The sequence below is a fragment of the Chenopodium album genome, chromosome 26 (genome assembly GCF_948465745.1).
Source record: "Chenopodium album chromosome 26, dcCheAlbu1.1, whole genome shotgun sequence".
Taxonomy (NCBI): domain Eukaryota; kingdom Viridiplantae; phylum Streptophyta; class Magnoliopsida; order Caryophyllales; family Amaranthaceae; genus Chenopodium; species Chenopodium album.
In genome coordinates, this window is record NC_137859.1 from 12,853,179 (window position 1) to 12,868,311 (window position 15,133).

At 34.1% G+C, this 15,133-nt stretch overlaps 2 protein-coding genes across 2 annotated transcripts; both read left to right on the top strand.

Annotated features, from left to right (window-relative positions):
• The first annotated feature begins 2,803 nt into the window (after positions 1 to 2,803).
• LOC145618190 (uncharacterized) lies at positions 2,804 to 8,457 on the top strand. The gene is made up of 2 exons (XM_081672974.1): positions 2,804 to 4,130; positions 7,880 to 8,457. Exons 1-2 carry the CDS (start codon positions 3,341 to 3,343, stop codon positions 7,984 to 7,986), a joined length of 897 nt encoding a protein of 298 aa, XP_081529100.1. The 5' UTR covers positions 2,804 to 3,340; the 3' UTR covers positions 7,987 to 8,457.
• Positions 8,458 to 10,654: 2,197 nt separating this feature from the next.
• Positions 10,655 to 15,133, top strand: LOC145617373 (CBS domain-containing protein CBSX3, mitochondrial-like). The gene is made up of 6 exons (XM_081672064.1): positions 10,655 to 10,756; positions 12,182 to 12,437; positions 12,542 to 12,623; positions 14,410 to 14,483; positions 14,588 to 14,648; positions 14,750 to 15,133. Exons 2-6 carry the CDS (start codon positions 12,189 to 12,191, stop codon positions 14,890 to 14,892), a joined length of 609 nt encoding a protein of 202 aa, XP_081528190.1. The 5' UTR covers positions 10,655 to 10,756; positions 12,182 to 12,188; the 3' UTR covers positions 14,893 to 15,133.

Genomic DNA, 15,133 nt, shown 5'->3' on the forward strand with positions numbered 1-15,133 from the left:
TTAATGGGGGGTTTAATGTCAAAATGTTAATGCTTTTTATGCCTGCCATTTCTCCTTAAATCAATCAAGCTATTTGTTGTCTTCTTCAATGTTGCACGTTACCTTATTTTGGCCTCTATATATATGTGCTTTTCACTAGCTTGAAAAGGGTACAAAAATAAGACACAAAAAAATCAGCTATCTCTTTTACCCTCTCTAAATTTATCTCTTCGGTTTTTGGGCAAGTATTCTGGTTCCAGTCGGGTTTGTGAGTGCACACAAATTCCGGCGCCGTGCTTATCCTGGAGGGCGACCGCTTGATGTCTAGTGCATCGGGGTAGTGCAAAATCGTCTTTTAGGTCAGTGGTTCACCACGACGTGGAAATTGTCAGTTTGATCTACGCAACATTGAGGTAAGTATTTATTGTTTTACTTACTTACTAGATGAAGCCCGTGCAATGCACGGTTCGTTTAAATTTAATGTGCTAAAGTTGGTTATATATATAGATAAAAATCCTAATATCAAAAGATAATATTTTATATTAAATTAATTTAAATTTAAAAAACACATTTGCCAATTTTGCTTACGTGGCATTTGAATCATTCAATTATAATTTAAAATTTTAAATCTCATTCACCAATTTTGCTTACGTGGCATTTGAATTATTTAATCATAAATTTTTTTAATATTCTCTTATTTAATTGGCTACTACTAAAATTTATAATCCTACATGGCACACTAAGAAAATTAAATCTTATGTGGCTCTCTAAAACCTAGTGAAAAAACTCCCCTTAATATATATATAAAAGACGATCTTCTATGGCTTTCAAATATTATATTCCTTATTTGTTGAATCAGATAAATTATCATGTAAGGTTTTAGTTTTATATGGACCATATTTTGTTGCGTATGTGACAATGATGATGAATTGTATTGAAATAAACCATATTCTTGTTGTTAGTTATCATATGTATTTATAGTATTTGTTCTATTTATAATTTTCTTGGATTTAGTTGATCTTCCTCCGATCTCGAATTAGTGGGTAATGCTAAAGTTTTTTCATGACTTTGTAGGCGAGTCTTGGAGTAATTTTATCCTGAGCCTGTTTAATCCTTTATATGGACAGTTTGTATTTGAGAATATATGTGTGTTAGCACTAAGTTTATTGAGGCACTAATAATGTTAGATTTTTCTATTGTTTAATACGAAGCATGAAAATAACTTAAGTTGTCATGAGTGTTGTTTCCGTCGTGGAAGAAGTCTTTGATTATGAGTAGAATTTTACAATCTTTTTCTTGGGATTGTAATGCTTGATACTACGTATTTCTTCTAAGGATTTTGTTGTTAATTCACTGAGTTTTGTTAGAAGTTTTTAAGGCTAAACTTGTGATTTGGATGAGTCATTGCTACAATATATATATATATATATATATATATATATATATATATATATATATATATATATATATATATATATATATATATATATATATATATATATATATATATATATATATATATATATATATATATATATATATATATATATATATATATATATATATATATATATATATATATATATATATATATATGTATATATATTTGAATTTATTTATCGTATGGGAGCAATTTGTGTCCATTTAGTAGTGTTATGTTTCTTGGGAACTATGCTCAATCTAATATTATTGTTTTTTATGTAAGTAGATTAAGCATGTATACTTTTAACTCGAGCAATGATCATTAGATCGTTTTGATGAGGAGGTTGCATAGGTACTTGAAAAGTACAAAAGATTAGAGTTTGCACTATTGCAAGTTTCCATGAGTTCTTAGAGTTTGACAATGAGTTCAAACTCAAACGGTTATGTCTGCACCAGTTAGTGGTGGAGCTATATTTTGGAAATTGTGCAAAGCAACTTTGTATTGCTATGTTTGTTTTGAAATAATTTAAATTTATTGCTCTTGAATTGACAGGTTATGAGGCATGACGATTGAGGTATATGACTCTTATGAGCAAACGTTCTTGCAAATATTCCATTGTGGGGGGAAATTCATTGTGATTTGCAAGTCGTGGCTACTTTTGATCAAACCATGCTTATAATGGTTCTTGTCAAAGATGATTTGTTGAATAGGGTGATATCACTAGACTGCATAAAGTCTAAAAGGAATGTTACAGATCCGTTAACTAATAAAGGCGTGTGTATAAAACTAGTTTTGGTAACATCGAAGGGGATGGGACTAAAAGCCCAAAGTATGAATTAAAAGTAATAAACTCCTACTCATTATGAGTTCAATGGGGAACATTATGAAATAATTCGGATGCACAAAAAATTTATTGTTGTCCATCCCTAGATGTTTGATTTGTGCTTGCTACAAATGGAAAGAGGATGAGCAAATGGCTCTTAATGTAGCTCACACTTGATGGGATTCACCTACTTATTTAGCAATATTCGCTACTTTTTTGCGGGTTTGGGCACGAGCAATATTTTTGGTGGTGTGATATAGCTCACACTTGATGGCTCCTGGAGGGCGACCGCTTGATGTCTACTGCATCGAAGTGGTGCAGAATCGTCTTTAGGTTAGTGGCTCACCACGACGCGGCAATTGTCATTTTGATCTGCGCAACATTGAGATAAGTATCTATTGTTTTATTTACTAACAACAAGTAAATAGTACTCCACTTACTATAATTGCCTTGGTTTAGGACTTTACGTATTAAAAAGGCTCGGGTTGTGTGGGTAAAGGTTTTGAAGGTTATTATGGTTCGAATTTGAGATCAAAACATCGAACTTGTACCAAGAGTCCGAGATTTTTTTTTTTTTTTTTTTTTAGGGAGAGTCCGAGATATTAGTTACATGCAAATCGAGATTTATTTTTTGAATGGAAATCGAAACTATTTAGTGATTCAGGTTTTTTTTTGTTTTTTTTTTCTTTAGAATTAGGAAGGGATAACATTTATTTTTTTTTTTTTTTTTTGAGGGAAGGGATAACATTTAATTAATTCAAAGAAATGATGCATTTACTAGTAATAAAAAGTTAAAAACAGTCAATTTACGAAAGTAATGCACTTGAAAAAAACGGAGGTAATACGATATTTATTGTAGTATTTTGTACACCATTCACCAGCTTCTTTGAAAGTACTCTGTATATGTCAATTCTTGTACTTGTATTCTATTCTAGAATCTATCCATCATCATCACTTTCATCTTCAACCTCAATCTCCTGCAACTTTTACTTCTACTGCTTGTAAACTCTATTCACAATTCCCACCAAATTTTTTTCTAACTTCTTCAAATTCAGCCCCTTTTCCCCAATTGTAATTTAATTTCTTCCCCAAATTCTGGATAATTTCTGTAAATTATGTCTCCTAAATCCCTAACATCTCGCAATTCGATTGATTCATGCTTATTGCAACTCCATACATGGAAGCCCTTCAACAATTACACAAACCCCAATTCCAATCCCAATCCCAATCCCAATTCCAAAACCCTAGATTCCGATTCATACATTTCAACCAATTCCAATTTAAATTCAAACCCTAATCATAAAAAAACATCTGGGCTTCACCCCAAACGTCCTTGTTTAGCAGATCGAGCTACTTCTTTGTTTTCTCTTTCAATTGACTCCATTGATTTCTCCAAGCTCAGTCTTTTCGACGATGGTGGTGATAAATCCCGTAACTATAACAGTAGGAAGGATAAGTTTCGTTGGATGGCGAAGAAACGACGTCGTCGAGGTGGGTCACGCTCGGTTTCTGGGAGGAGCAGTGATCGTAGTGGGACCCGAAATGGGAGGGGTTGCTCAGTTGGGGCAACGGCAACGGCTACTTGCTCGGATTTTATGGTGGCGGCAGGCGGGACCGATTCGAGTGGGGAGTTGTTTGTGAATGGTGGAGCTAGTGGGAATGCTAATGGTTGGGCTTCTGATGTGAGTGAAGCTAGGAGAGAGAGGGAGAGGGAGAGAGATAGGGGGAATGGGGTTGGGGAGAGGGAGGTTTCGAATTTGGGGTTCGGGTTTGATGCGCAGGGGAGCGAATCCGGGTATGGGAGTGAGCCTGGTTATCGCGGCGATGCGGAGTTTGGGTATGGTGATGAGGTTGATGATGAGGAAGAGGATACCAGGTTGTTGTTGTGGGGTGAAAGATTTGGAGGTACATAGTTTAACTATCTTTTACTTGTTTTTGGATTTGGATATTGGTCATTTCTTTCATTCTTTGATCTTATAGCTTATGAATTTTCTTGCAGACTTCAGAGCATGATATATGTGATTAATCAGTTTCATTGGTTTTATTGTGTGTGTTATGCATTATCAAGTCTTAATTGTTTTGTGCTAAGTTGCGTGAGTGTAAATGTATATACTTTGTAATAGTTTGTCTCTTGTTTGTGCTTGACCTGTTTTACTTTCATAGACTGAATGTGGAAAGTTCACACAAAACTTCAGAAATTTCCACTTGTAGAATATTGACAATTCTCCCTGGCATTAACCCAATGGAGTATTGAGGTTGCTTTAGTTCTGCATCGTGTTCGTTTGATTTACTTTGAAAGTTTAGTTTAAAGCATGTTGGTGAAGATGTTGACTCTGTTTAGAAGGTTGGTAATACAAGAGGAGAATGTAGGAGTTCAGCTCCAGTCAATTGAATGTGTCCATACACTCTATATGAGTGAATAGGAGCTAGTTGCAATATCAGTTAGCTAACCAGGTAAAGCCAGTTGATTTATGTGCCTATTGATTGATAAGAATGGGTTGGTGGCTGGCTGTGGGTTAAGATGTGGGAGTTACAGTATTCAAATTATACGCCACACAGCCACAGGATAACAAATGAAAACAGTGTAATGATTTAGAGATTGTGTATTGATCTGTGAAGAGGTTTTCCTCCAAATAAGAAAGACTACTTGAATTAACTTACCATTGTTTTTCACAATTAGTAATACCATTAGAACTGGAAACTTCCTGTGGTATTGAAACCATAAATTATCCTTATAGCACCTGAATGCGGCTGATGCATGTGGTGGGTGGTGGGCAAGTCAAGCGGGAAAAGTTTTAAAAGATTAAGATGGAGAGAAAAAATGTCTTTTGTGTGTGTATGGTGGTGGGAGGAGTGATTTCTAGATAGCACAATTTGGCTCATATACAAAATGGGAATGACAGTTGTAAAATTTTGAAATTATAAAAGATGTATTGGCATTATTTAGCTTGGTTTTATTTAGCTTTGTTAATCAAGGCTCTAAGATTAACAAAGCTAAATAAAACCAAGCTAAATAATGCCAATACATCAACCAAGCTAAATAATGCCAATACATCTTTTATAATTTCAAAATTTTACAACTGTCATTCCCTTTTTGTATGGCCATATCTATGTCCTGCACTGTCAGCAACTCTACAAGCTAAGTGATGTGAAGTTGAAGTGTAGTGGGATTTAGAAAGTAAGGGGAGAGGCATGTGAAGGTAAACGAAAAGAAGAAAATAGCACTATTATACACTGGTGAACGTATAGTGGCTGTCAATTGGAGCTTCTAAATTATTATATTGCTTATGGTTGAGAGTGAAAATAAATATCAAGGATGTTAGGTGAGTATAAGGCAAAGGAATAGAGAATGGAATGAATAGATATTTGGGAGTGTTGAGACCTATTTATTTGATGACAAATTTGCCAATTACGATCGGTAAAAGTACCCATTTTGCGGGTTACAACCATCAATGTATTTTTGCATATTACAACCAAATAAGTCACCAAACATTCTAAAATACAACGAAAATCTGATTTTTGGCTACTTTCGCCTGAATATGATGTTATCAATCATTTATCGATATAAAAAATAACCCCGAGCCAATACTAGTTTGGAATCATTTATTGATATAATGAGGTCATATTCCGGTAAAAGTGGCCAAAAATCGGATTTTGGTTGTAGTATAAAATGTTTAGTGACTTTTTTGGTTGTAATTTGCAAAACTAAAATTTGATGGTTGTAACCCGCGAAATGGGTACTTTTATCGGTTGTAATTGGCAAATTTTCTTTATTGGATAGATTGGTTTATATGATCTATATATAAATAAATAAATAATCCAACAACCAGAATCGCTAAAAAATAGTAAACTCAACACATGGCTTGATATGCGTAATTTTGATGGCGAGTTCTGTGGTGAGCAAGTGACTACTTTATTTGGTTGAAACTTGGTAGCAATCTAGTGAGAAACTTAAAGTGAAGGAGAATATGTGGCTAATATTTAATGTGTGATGGGAATCTTTTTAGATTTTATGCTGTGGAAGTTTTCCTTTTTCAAAAGAAGAATTGAACTATCATACCATGATGATGCTTTAGAACTTCAGATAAAGTGACTTTTGCCAGTTGCACGTGTTCTATCCCTTTATTCTTACTTTTTTTCCCCCCTTCCTTTAATTGTGGCGTAATCTGGATTAAATCAATACCCCAGGTCCTCTGTCTCTTTTTATTGCAACTGCTCTTGTCCTCTGCCAATTTTGGATATTGTAGTGAGGAGCAGGTCTAAGTGCGTCACCTGTAGGAACAACCATCCAATTGCTTTGGATCTTACTTCAGTATCCATCATCAGGAGCTTCTTAGGCTCTCATATGTTAGAAAATCTTAGTTGGATAATGTTTGTAATTGGAAACTCATATTTTGCCGTAATAGCAAAGGAAGAGTCGACTTGTTTCTTAAATGCCTTTCATGGCGAGAAACCTAGGTGTTAGCTTTGACTGCTGGCCTTTGATATGATCCACCATTGCTCAATTGAGCTTGCTCTTCAGCTGTCTGACTCTAGTGTCGTCTTCATGAGACAGTCATAGTAATCCTGTTGTAGTTTTATGGAGTGTCAAGACTCAAGACCTTGCCTCACAACAATGATCTGCTCTTAATGTGCTAAGATACTACAGAAGAGATACAATGGTTCAGAGCATTTACTGCTAAAACATAACTCTTGTAATTTCTGGCTTGCAATGCCATGTTCTTTTACTCAAATGGGTCAAAATACTTATTTTGTGGAATAACCTAGGAGGAAATCTCTCAATAAAGTGTGCCCATGGTGCAAAATAAGGGGACCAAGGGAGTGGTTACCAACACGTGCCTAATGTTTCTTTTTTTTCCTTCCCTTTTTCAACATTGCAGTATATGATTTTTAAAAAATTTGTAACATACTTTATATAGTGCGACTTGCAACACAAAACAGTTTATGAGGGGTCAGTACCACCTTGGAAGAGGTTTAGAATGTAAAAAGGTTCTTGTTTAAACTCAGTTGTGGACATTACCATTTTCCTTGGTGACTTTTAAGTAAAATGTAATCCTAATATAAGAGAAAAAACTTCATTGATTTAAACTGAAGATGATCAGAATGTATCACAAAGTATTGTATACTTCAAAGCTTAGCGGCTTTTGTATGGGAATCATAGAAAATGAAGTTAGAAAGCTGGATTGGCTGTTCATGGATCATATTGAGATTGTGTGGTGTAATTGGCTTTTGAATGGATCATCATTGTCAGTAATTGGTGGTTCTACCAGTTTCTGATGGATGGATAATTGACTGGCAGTGGTGACAGTTTCAAGTTTTCAACATAATTTTCTTTTATTTTTGTAATGGATAGTTCAACAGTATTGATCAAAGCTTGTTTAGCTTACTATGTCTGCAGACTGCAGCTGTTTAATGATGAGATTATGAGGCTTGTTGTTGGATAGAAAATTGACTGTAATTGATAGGTTTAGCATCTTGTGTAAAGTTTCCATTAGCAACATCCAAAATACACGTATTGATTGATACTTCAGCTATTTTGATATTACATAACAAATAGGTTGGGAGATTGAAGGAACAATGGTTCGATTGCTTTAGTGGACTAAAGAAATAATTGTGGCATTGCTAATTAAACTCTCTTGATAATGTTCTTGTAGGTACAAAGTTGGAAATGGTTGGGGAAAACACTTTTTCAGAGCAGAAAGCCCATCACAGAGGCCGCCGGAAGAAGCATGACTGGAGAATGATGGCCTCTGTGAGATGACAATTCAAGGTCTTTTCAAGCTGCAAATTAGATGGTAGAGGCATATGCACAGTCAACATTGTGCATGCGACATTTTTTTTTTTTTTTTTTTTGGTGAGTTTCGACACTGGAGATCCCTAAACTTTGCCCCTTGTGGCAGTTTAGTCCCTCAACTTTCAGGTGCCTCAATTCGCCTCTCCTTTTGGATGGAAACCTCTAACTTTTAATCACACGGGACACAAAAACCGAAAGTCTTGTAGTTTTACAACCATGTATTTTCACAAGTTATCAGGTTTGTATTTTGGAAGCATTTTTGTAAGTCAATCTTCCATGTAAAGTCACACTGTAATTTAGTCATTGAGCTTGTGAAAGAAAGAGAAAAAAAAAAGGTTGCTGTAATATTTTTATCATCCCTTTTTCTTCTTGGGTAAAAACCTGTCATATGAACACTCATTAAAATTAGCCTTTAAAATCGGAAAACTTATCCATTGATGTTTGGCTAATTTTAGACTCACAGAGTAAATGAGGAAATGTTTTAAAATGATTATATCATTGTTAATCTAAATTCTAATAAACAATTCGAGTGGACTGTTGTTTAATCACCCCTGTTTATGTCTATTATATGCCCACTGGATCTTATATGCATTTAAAATCAGCCCACTGAAATATAATTATGTCGAAATTTGTGTTAATTTTGGATCAGGTGAATGATTATTGGATCATTGTTGGATGTTATTTAGGATAATTAATACTCCGTACTCCATAATTTTTTTTTGGGTTTTTTTATACGGTGCCCTTGTGTTTTAATGGTTTCTACATGGTACCCTTGTTTATTTAATTTTCTCAATGGTGCCCTTGTGTTTTTATGGTTTCTACATGGTGCCCTTGTATATTGGGTTATTCCTTGGCTAAAAGTTAATTAACTTGCACTTGACCGTGGTTGGTAAAAAAAAAAAAAAAAATTCTCAATTCTAATCAAACCACTCACCTTCCCCTTCACTCACCACTGTTCTATTCACAATTCACAAACATTGCAACTTAAATTTCTCAATTCAATGAAACTGGAAGTCTTTGCTCATATTATTTTAAAAGCCACGATTACTTGATTAATTGTTCTATCTAAAAAGAAAAGGCTTTCTTGTTGAAATCGGTTGGCCTGGTTAGATTCATGGTAGGAGCAATTTGCTAAAAGTCAGCCTTTTATGGCTTGCTTGGTGATAAAATTACCGGTTTGGGCAATTTCAGCTCAAGCAAACACCTTTTGGTGATACGATTAACAATTAGCAAACTCTCTGAGTACCATGGTTTGTTATACTGCGTTAGTTGTTGATTTTATATTGTGATTATCATTGCATACTAACTTTTAAGGCATTTTCTAATGTAATCTCTCCTTTAAATTACTCACCATTATTAATCAATAAGCCCAAGAAAAAAAATTATATATAAACAATGAAACCAGAAAGAATTGCAAATAAAGTAATACTAAAATAGGCGTGGCTGTTCAGTGGAAAGAAGGTAAGATAGGAAAATTGAAATCAGGTTTAATGGAGTTGGGAGAAAAAAAAAATTGTTAACCATAATTAAATGTAAATTAACATTTAATTAAGGAATGGGTATTGCTAATAACCTTAATAAAACTCATGGGCACCATAGAGAAAGTTAAATTTACAAGGACACCATGTAGAAACCCAAAAAACACAAGGGCACCATGTAGAATAACCCTTTTTTTTTTTTTTGGAAACAATACTCCATAAATTGTTAGATTCCCTTGTAAATCCACCTCAAAATTTCCATAATAAAAAAAAAAAAAAAAAAATCGAACTCCCTCAACTCCCTATTTTATTTCTCATGTTTTACCAAACAATATTTTTTACTTTCCTTAAGCAATGCATGCTTCCTTTTGTGTAAAAAAAAATATATTTTTTTACTTTCTAAAAAATAATTATGTGTAAAAACTAGGTTATGGGAAATTGGGAATTACTTTAACTTGAACTCCTGAACAACTAATTAGAGCAACTTCAATGACAAATTAATTTGATAATTAGCTTGCCATGTCACATAAACTTTTAAGCTAATTATCATTTTAGCTACTTTTTGCTCTAAAGGCTAGCTATTAGCTTAGTATTAGTTGTTGGATAGAAAATACATGGAAAAAGCTAAATTGGTGCAATGAACATTTTATTTTGAAAAGTTTAATTCTTAAGCAAATTAGCTTGGCAAAGTTAATTTGCTTAGCCAAGCTAATTGAGTTTTCTAGCTCCAATGATCAAGCTAGTAGCTAGGGAATTATTGAAATTGCAAGTAAGTCCCTAGCTACAACAATTAGAGTTATATTTTTTTTTGAAGAATGAACAACTAATTATATTGACACCCTAAATTGTGTAAACAAAAATAAAGATGGAATGATTATCTTTTTCCAGTAATAACTAAAATTAATTTTATTTCAACAAAAATAATTTAAATTCAGCAAAAATAATGTAAAGTGAACGAGATCAAAATTTTCAATTTAAAAAAATTAACTCTGTAATAAAAATAAGGTTGTCATAAAAATTATAGAAATATCCTATCGAATATGCAATAATAATAGAAAAATGTAACTGTCTTTTTAATCTAGACAGGTGGATTGAGGTGGGGTCCACATAAAGCTGCAAGCTCTTATCCATAAAAATGACTCATTTTGTCTCTTGAATTTCAATTACAGTCATCACTCACCTCTCTCTAACCTTAAACCCACTTTTCTCTCTCCTCCCATCAACCCTAGACATTCGCCGTCGCTTTTCTCCTTTCGCCGGTAATCATCCACCCTTTTCCGACGCTTCTCTCTTTTCTTTTTTCCGATTCTATTGATTTCAATTTTTACTCTGTTTTTTTTCATTTTTCTTAGATCTTGTTATTATTGTAGTTGATCAACTCTTTGTTTGAATGTTATTGTCTAATATTTATTGATGTTATTATTATTATTTTGATGTTGAAATTTTTTGATGAGGAAAAAAAGGGCTTTATATTATGAAGTCAAGGATGGACCATAGTCAACTTGGTCTTTTTATTTGAAAATTTTGAGTGTAATAATTTTGAAGTTGCATAGATCACATTAAATCCACCAGATGTTACATAGACTGGATTTGATGACCGATTTGCGATTTTTTTTAGTTGCAATGTGTTGACTTTTACGTTTGTTTTGCTTAATGTTGATATTTTGAAAGTATAAGTCGGGATGATCTAACAAGTTTCCACATGACTATGTTTTTTCTTATATAAGTCACCCGAGTTAGTTTTAGTCTGAGTAGAGTATTTGAACAGTGCAAAAGTTAAAATGATCGAGTATAAAGACAGAGGAAGCATTTTTAATATGACAAGTGACATCGCATTTGTGAAGTGAGTAGTATTGTGAAATCAGTGTTGTTATTGTTGGTTAAAGGTACGAGTAATGTGCTTGGAGTGTATGAATCAGATTGTGATTTGTAATCGACTTCACTTGTAAAGTTTCCTGTTTGCTGGTTGTGCCCGTGAGTTTCGATGTATGAAGAATGTATATAAGGATGCTTGTACATTTTCTGTCAGCCAAAACTTGATGTGTGGGCGTGTGGCAGAAGAGATTTGCTTCTTTTTTTGTTTACAGGAATGTAGCTAGCTTATGTAGTGCTTTTGTTATTAGAATTCACAATTTAGAGGCATCAGAATATCAGATGAACTATATTGGGTTGTTCTCATATTTTAATTCTGTTCGGATGAAAATATTCCCAAATGAAACGAACTCCACCCAACTACTTGAAACATTTATACTCCTGCAAAAAGACAGATTGTGATCTATGATAAACTTTCCATGGAAATTAGTTTTAATGTTCGGAATTTCCATGGTGTTATGTTGAACAATTAACAAGATATGAGTTCATTAGTGATTAGCATCCTACTTCCCTCTCTCCACTTCCTAGTCCCTAGAAAGAGAGGGTAAATATTTTATTCTATCTTGCTACACCTTTGATTTCTCCTAGACAATGGCATGGTCTTTAACCATTTCCCCGCATTCCTCTCTTCCCGTTTTCCCTTGACTCTCACATTATCTCTTGCCCTTTCGCCTGTCTTATTTGAAGTTTCCTCACTATATTTTGTTTAGAGTATCTTATTGTAGGTTATTTGTTGTTTTATAGTTACTATATTATTGGTCTTTAATAGTATTTTGTATGCTAAGTGCTAATCTTAAAATTTTGGTTAGCAGTAAAAAAATGCAAGGGGCAGTTCGAGGCCTTCTCTTAAATGGAAAGAATGCAGTCTTGCAACATGTACACCTGGGAAATCAATTTCTGAGACCCATTGCATGTGCACGCTTTGAGTCAACTGTGTCTGCCCGTATAGATGAGCATGGCTTTGAGAGAACCACTATTTCTGATATCTTGAAAGAAAAGGGTAAAGGGGCTGATGGCTCCTGGCTTTGGTGCACAGTTGAGGACACTGTTTATGATGCTGTTAAGTCGGTATGCGACTTATATCTTCCTCTTTGTTTTGTACTACTGAATTCATTTCTAGTCTGGTTGCTTGGTAAGCTCATCAGCCATGGACATCATCTTTATCTTTACAGATGACACAGCACAATGTGGGAGCATTGTTGGTTGTGAAGCCTGAAGAGGAAAAGTCGATTGCTGGTATCATCACAGAAAGAGGTATATGAACATGAAAAAATTAGGATCTTTTCTTTTTGAGAATTTATACCACATGTAGATCAACCTTTTTACTTATTTTCTTTTATTTTATTTTTATTTTTTTATAATAATAAATCAACTGTGTTCATCACCCAGTTTTGTAGTGTAGGAGTACAAAGCTTGGACCAGAACGAATTAATTATGTGTTTAAACTTAGAGCCAGAAAATTATCATAATTATAATTCAATTATAATTGTTAATTCTGAGTTCACTTACATCATACATTCAAGTTTAACTGACTTTAAATCTTTGCATCTTGGATGAATAATCTTGGAATTGCTCTCTATATTTTCACTTGGTCTTGGAACTAATGTAATTCTTCTAGGCCTTGAAAGGCTATAGCTTTTCATGTAGTGCACCAGTTCTCTAGGAACTGTTCCAAAAAATACGGTCTTGACTTTTGATTGATGAAGGAAGATTGATCAGCCAGTATGTGCAGATGTTGTAGGACACACATCAAATCCTTGAGTTAACACTTTTAGCACACCATGAAGTATTTTTTTTTGTTATAATGAATCGTGATCAACTCAAGCAACTTATTTTGCGTGCCTGTTAGGTTATGCTAACTTTGAGGATAAATAAATTAGTAAGCTACTTATGCCTTCAACTTGATCTTTCATGCTATTCATTGATAGTGAAGATGATTTCCTTGGCCATAATGGATATCAAAGGGTGAGAATCATGAAGAAAATTTTGCTAAATTTAGTAAGATAAAACTACAGAGGTAATAGATGTTAGAAATATCAGCAAAGAAACTGATACAACTTGGTAATTAGGTATCCCATTTCATCATCAAATAAGGGTTCCAAGACATGTGAGGACCAGGAAGTTCCGAGATGCAATTGATAGTAATCAGGGTCTATCTGATGGTTTAAGGGTGCATTGTAAGGTATCATGACTGACTGAACTTAATTAAATCTAGTGTGAGAATTTGAATTGTGGATTGGGAATGGAATTGGGAAGCGCTTCAAAGATTGCATCAATTTGAGAATAGTGCATCTCGGCCCTTTTTGGTTGGGAGGAAAAGAAAAGAAAGGAATGGAAAATAATGGCTTCCTATGTTTGGTTCTTAATAGAATATGATAGGAAATGGAAGGAAAGCTCCCTTCACAAAATCTTCCCTTTTCTTTCCTCCCAAAATTAAAGGAATTTGAGAGGAAGGAAAGAAATTAAATCTATCAAGCTTGAAATTAGTTTTCCATTCCCTTATTAATGTCATACCAAACAATAAATTCCTCTCTTTTCCCTTCCTTTACTAATATCAAACCAAACATTAGATGATATAGGTTCTTTCCTTTCCCTTCTCTTCCTTTCTTTTGGGTTTTTGATCAGTTTTAGATGGACTGTTTAGAAGTATAAGTTCTCGTTAAAAGTTTGAATTTTGTCAGCAAGATTATTGTGTGCTGAATATACTGATTCATGGCATTCATAGGTTTGATTGGAGGGTCAAAGTTCTCTAATGATTAATTTAATAAACATTAAAAGGTCTCGTGGGGTTGACAAATTCACTCATGGATGAGTGATTCTCATATAGGATCTGTTGATTGCACAGATTTGTTGAGTTGAGGGCTTATGAACCTGATACTCTGTAAACTTTGATACGTAGTGCTCTGTAGTATTTAATGGTTCTCTGTAAACTTTGATGCGTAGTGCTCTGTAGTATTCTCTAATTAGTTCATTTCATGCTAAATGCTGCTACCAAAAGCTTAATGACAGGACTTATAAAAGTTTCTTTTTGGTATTCCAGATTATCTGAGGAAAATCATAGTGCAAGGAAGATCCTCAAAGTCTACCAAGGTTGGTGACATCATGACTGAGGAGGTATGTTGCATCTTACCCTACCTTACTTGGGACAGATATGTTGGTATTAATACTTATTGGTCTTTCTCATGTCTCATGTCTTATTATGCCTGGTTTGTGTGCAGAACAAGCTTATTACTGTTACACCTGATACCAAGGTTCTGAAGGCAATGCAATTGATGACTGGTTAGTTGATTGAAATTGCTGGCTCTTCTTTTTTTTTTTTTTCCGTCATTTAGGAGTAACTGCTAAACATGAATGATCTCTTACAACATTTTGGGTGGCAGATAATCGCATTCGACACATCCCAGTGATTGACGATAAAGGAATGAAAGGTATGGTGTCTATTGGCGACGTAGTCCGTGCAGTGGTTAGTGAGCACCGAGATGAGTTAGACCGCTTGAACGCATTTATTCAAGGGGGATACTAGATGATGACGATAATGCTTTGTTTTACGCCTGTCATAAAGTTTCAGAAAACCTTTGACTATAGGCTTCAGGCCTGTAAATGTATATGTTTCCATTTGTTTTATGGTTGTTCATCCTTCTGGACATCAGATCAGTGTATGAGATACCAGGACATGTGTAATGGATTATGTGCTAATAATAGGGTGAAACTGAGAATATTTTTCATCAGGAGAAATATGATCTTGTAGTTTTTTGTGCTTTTAA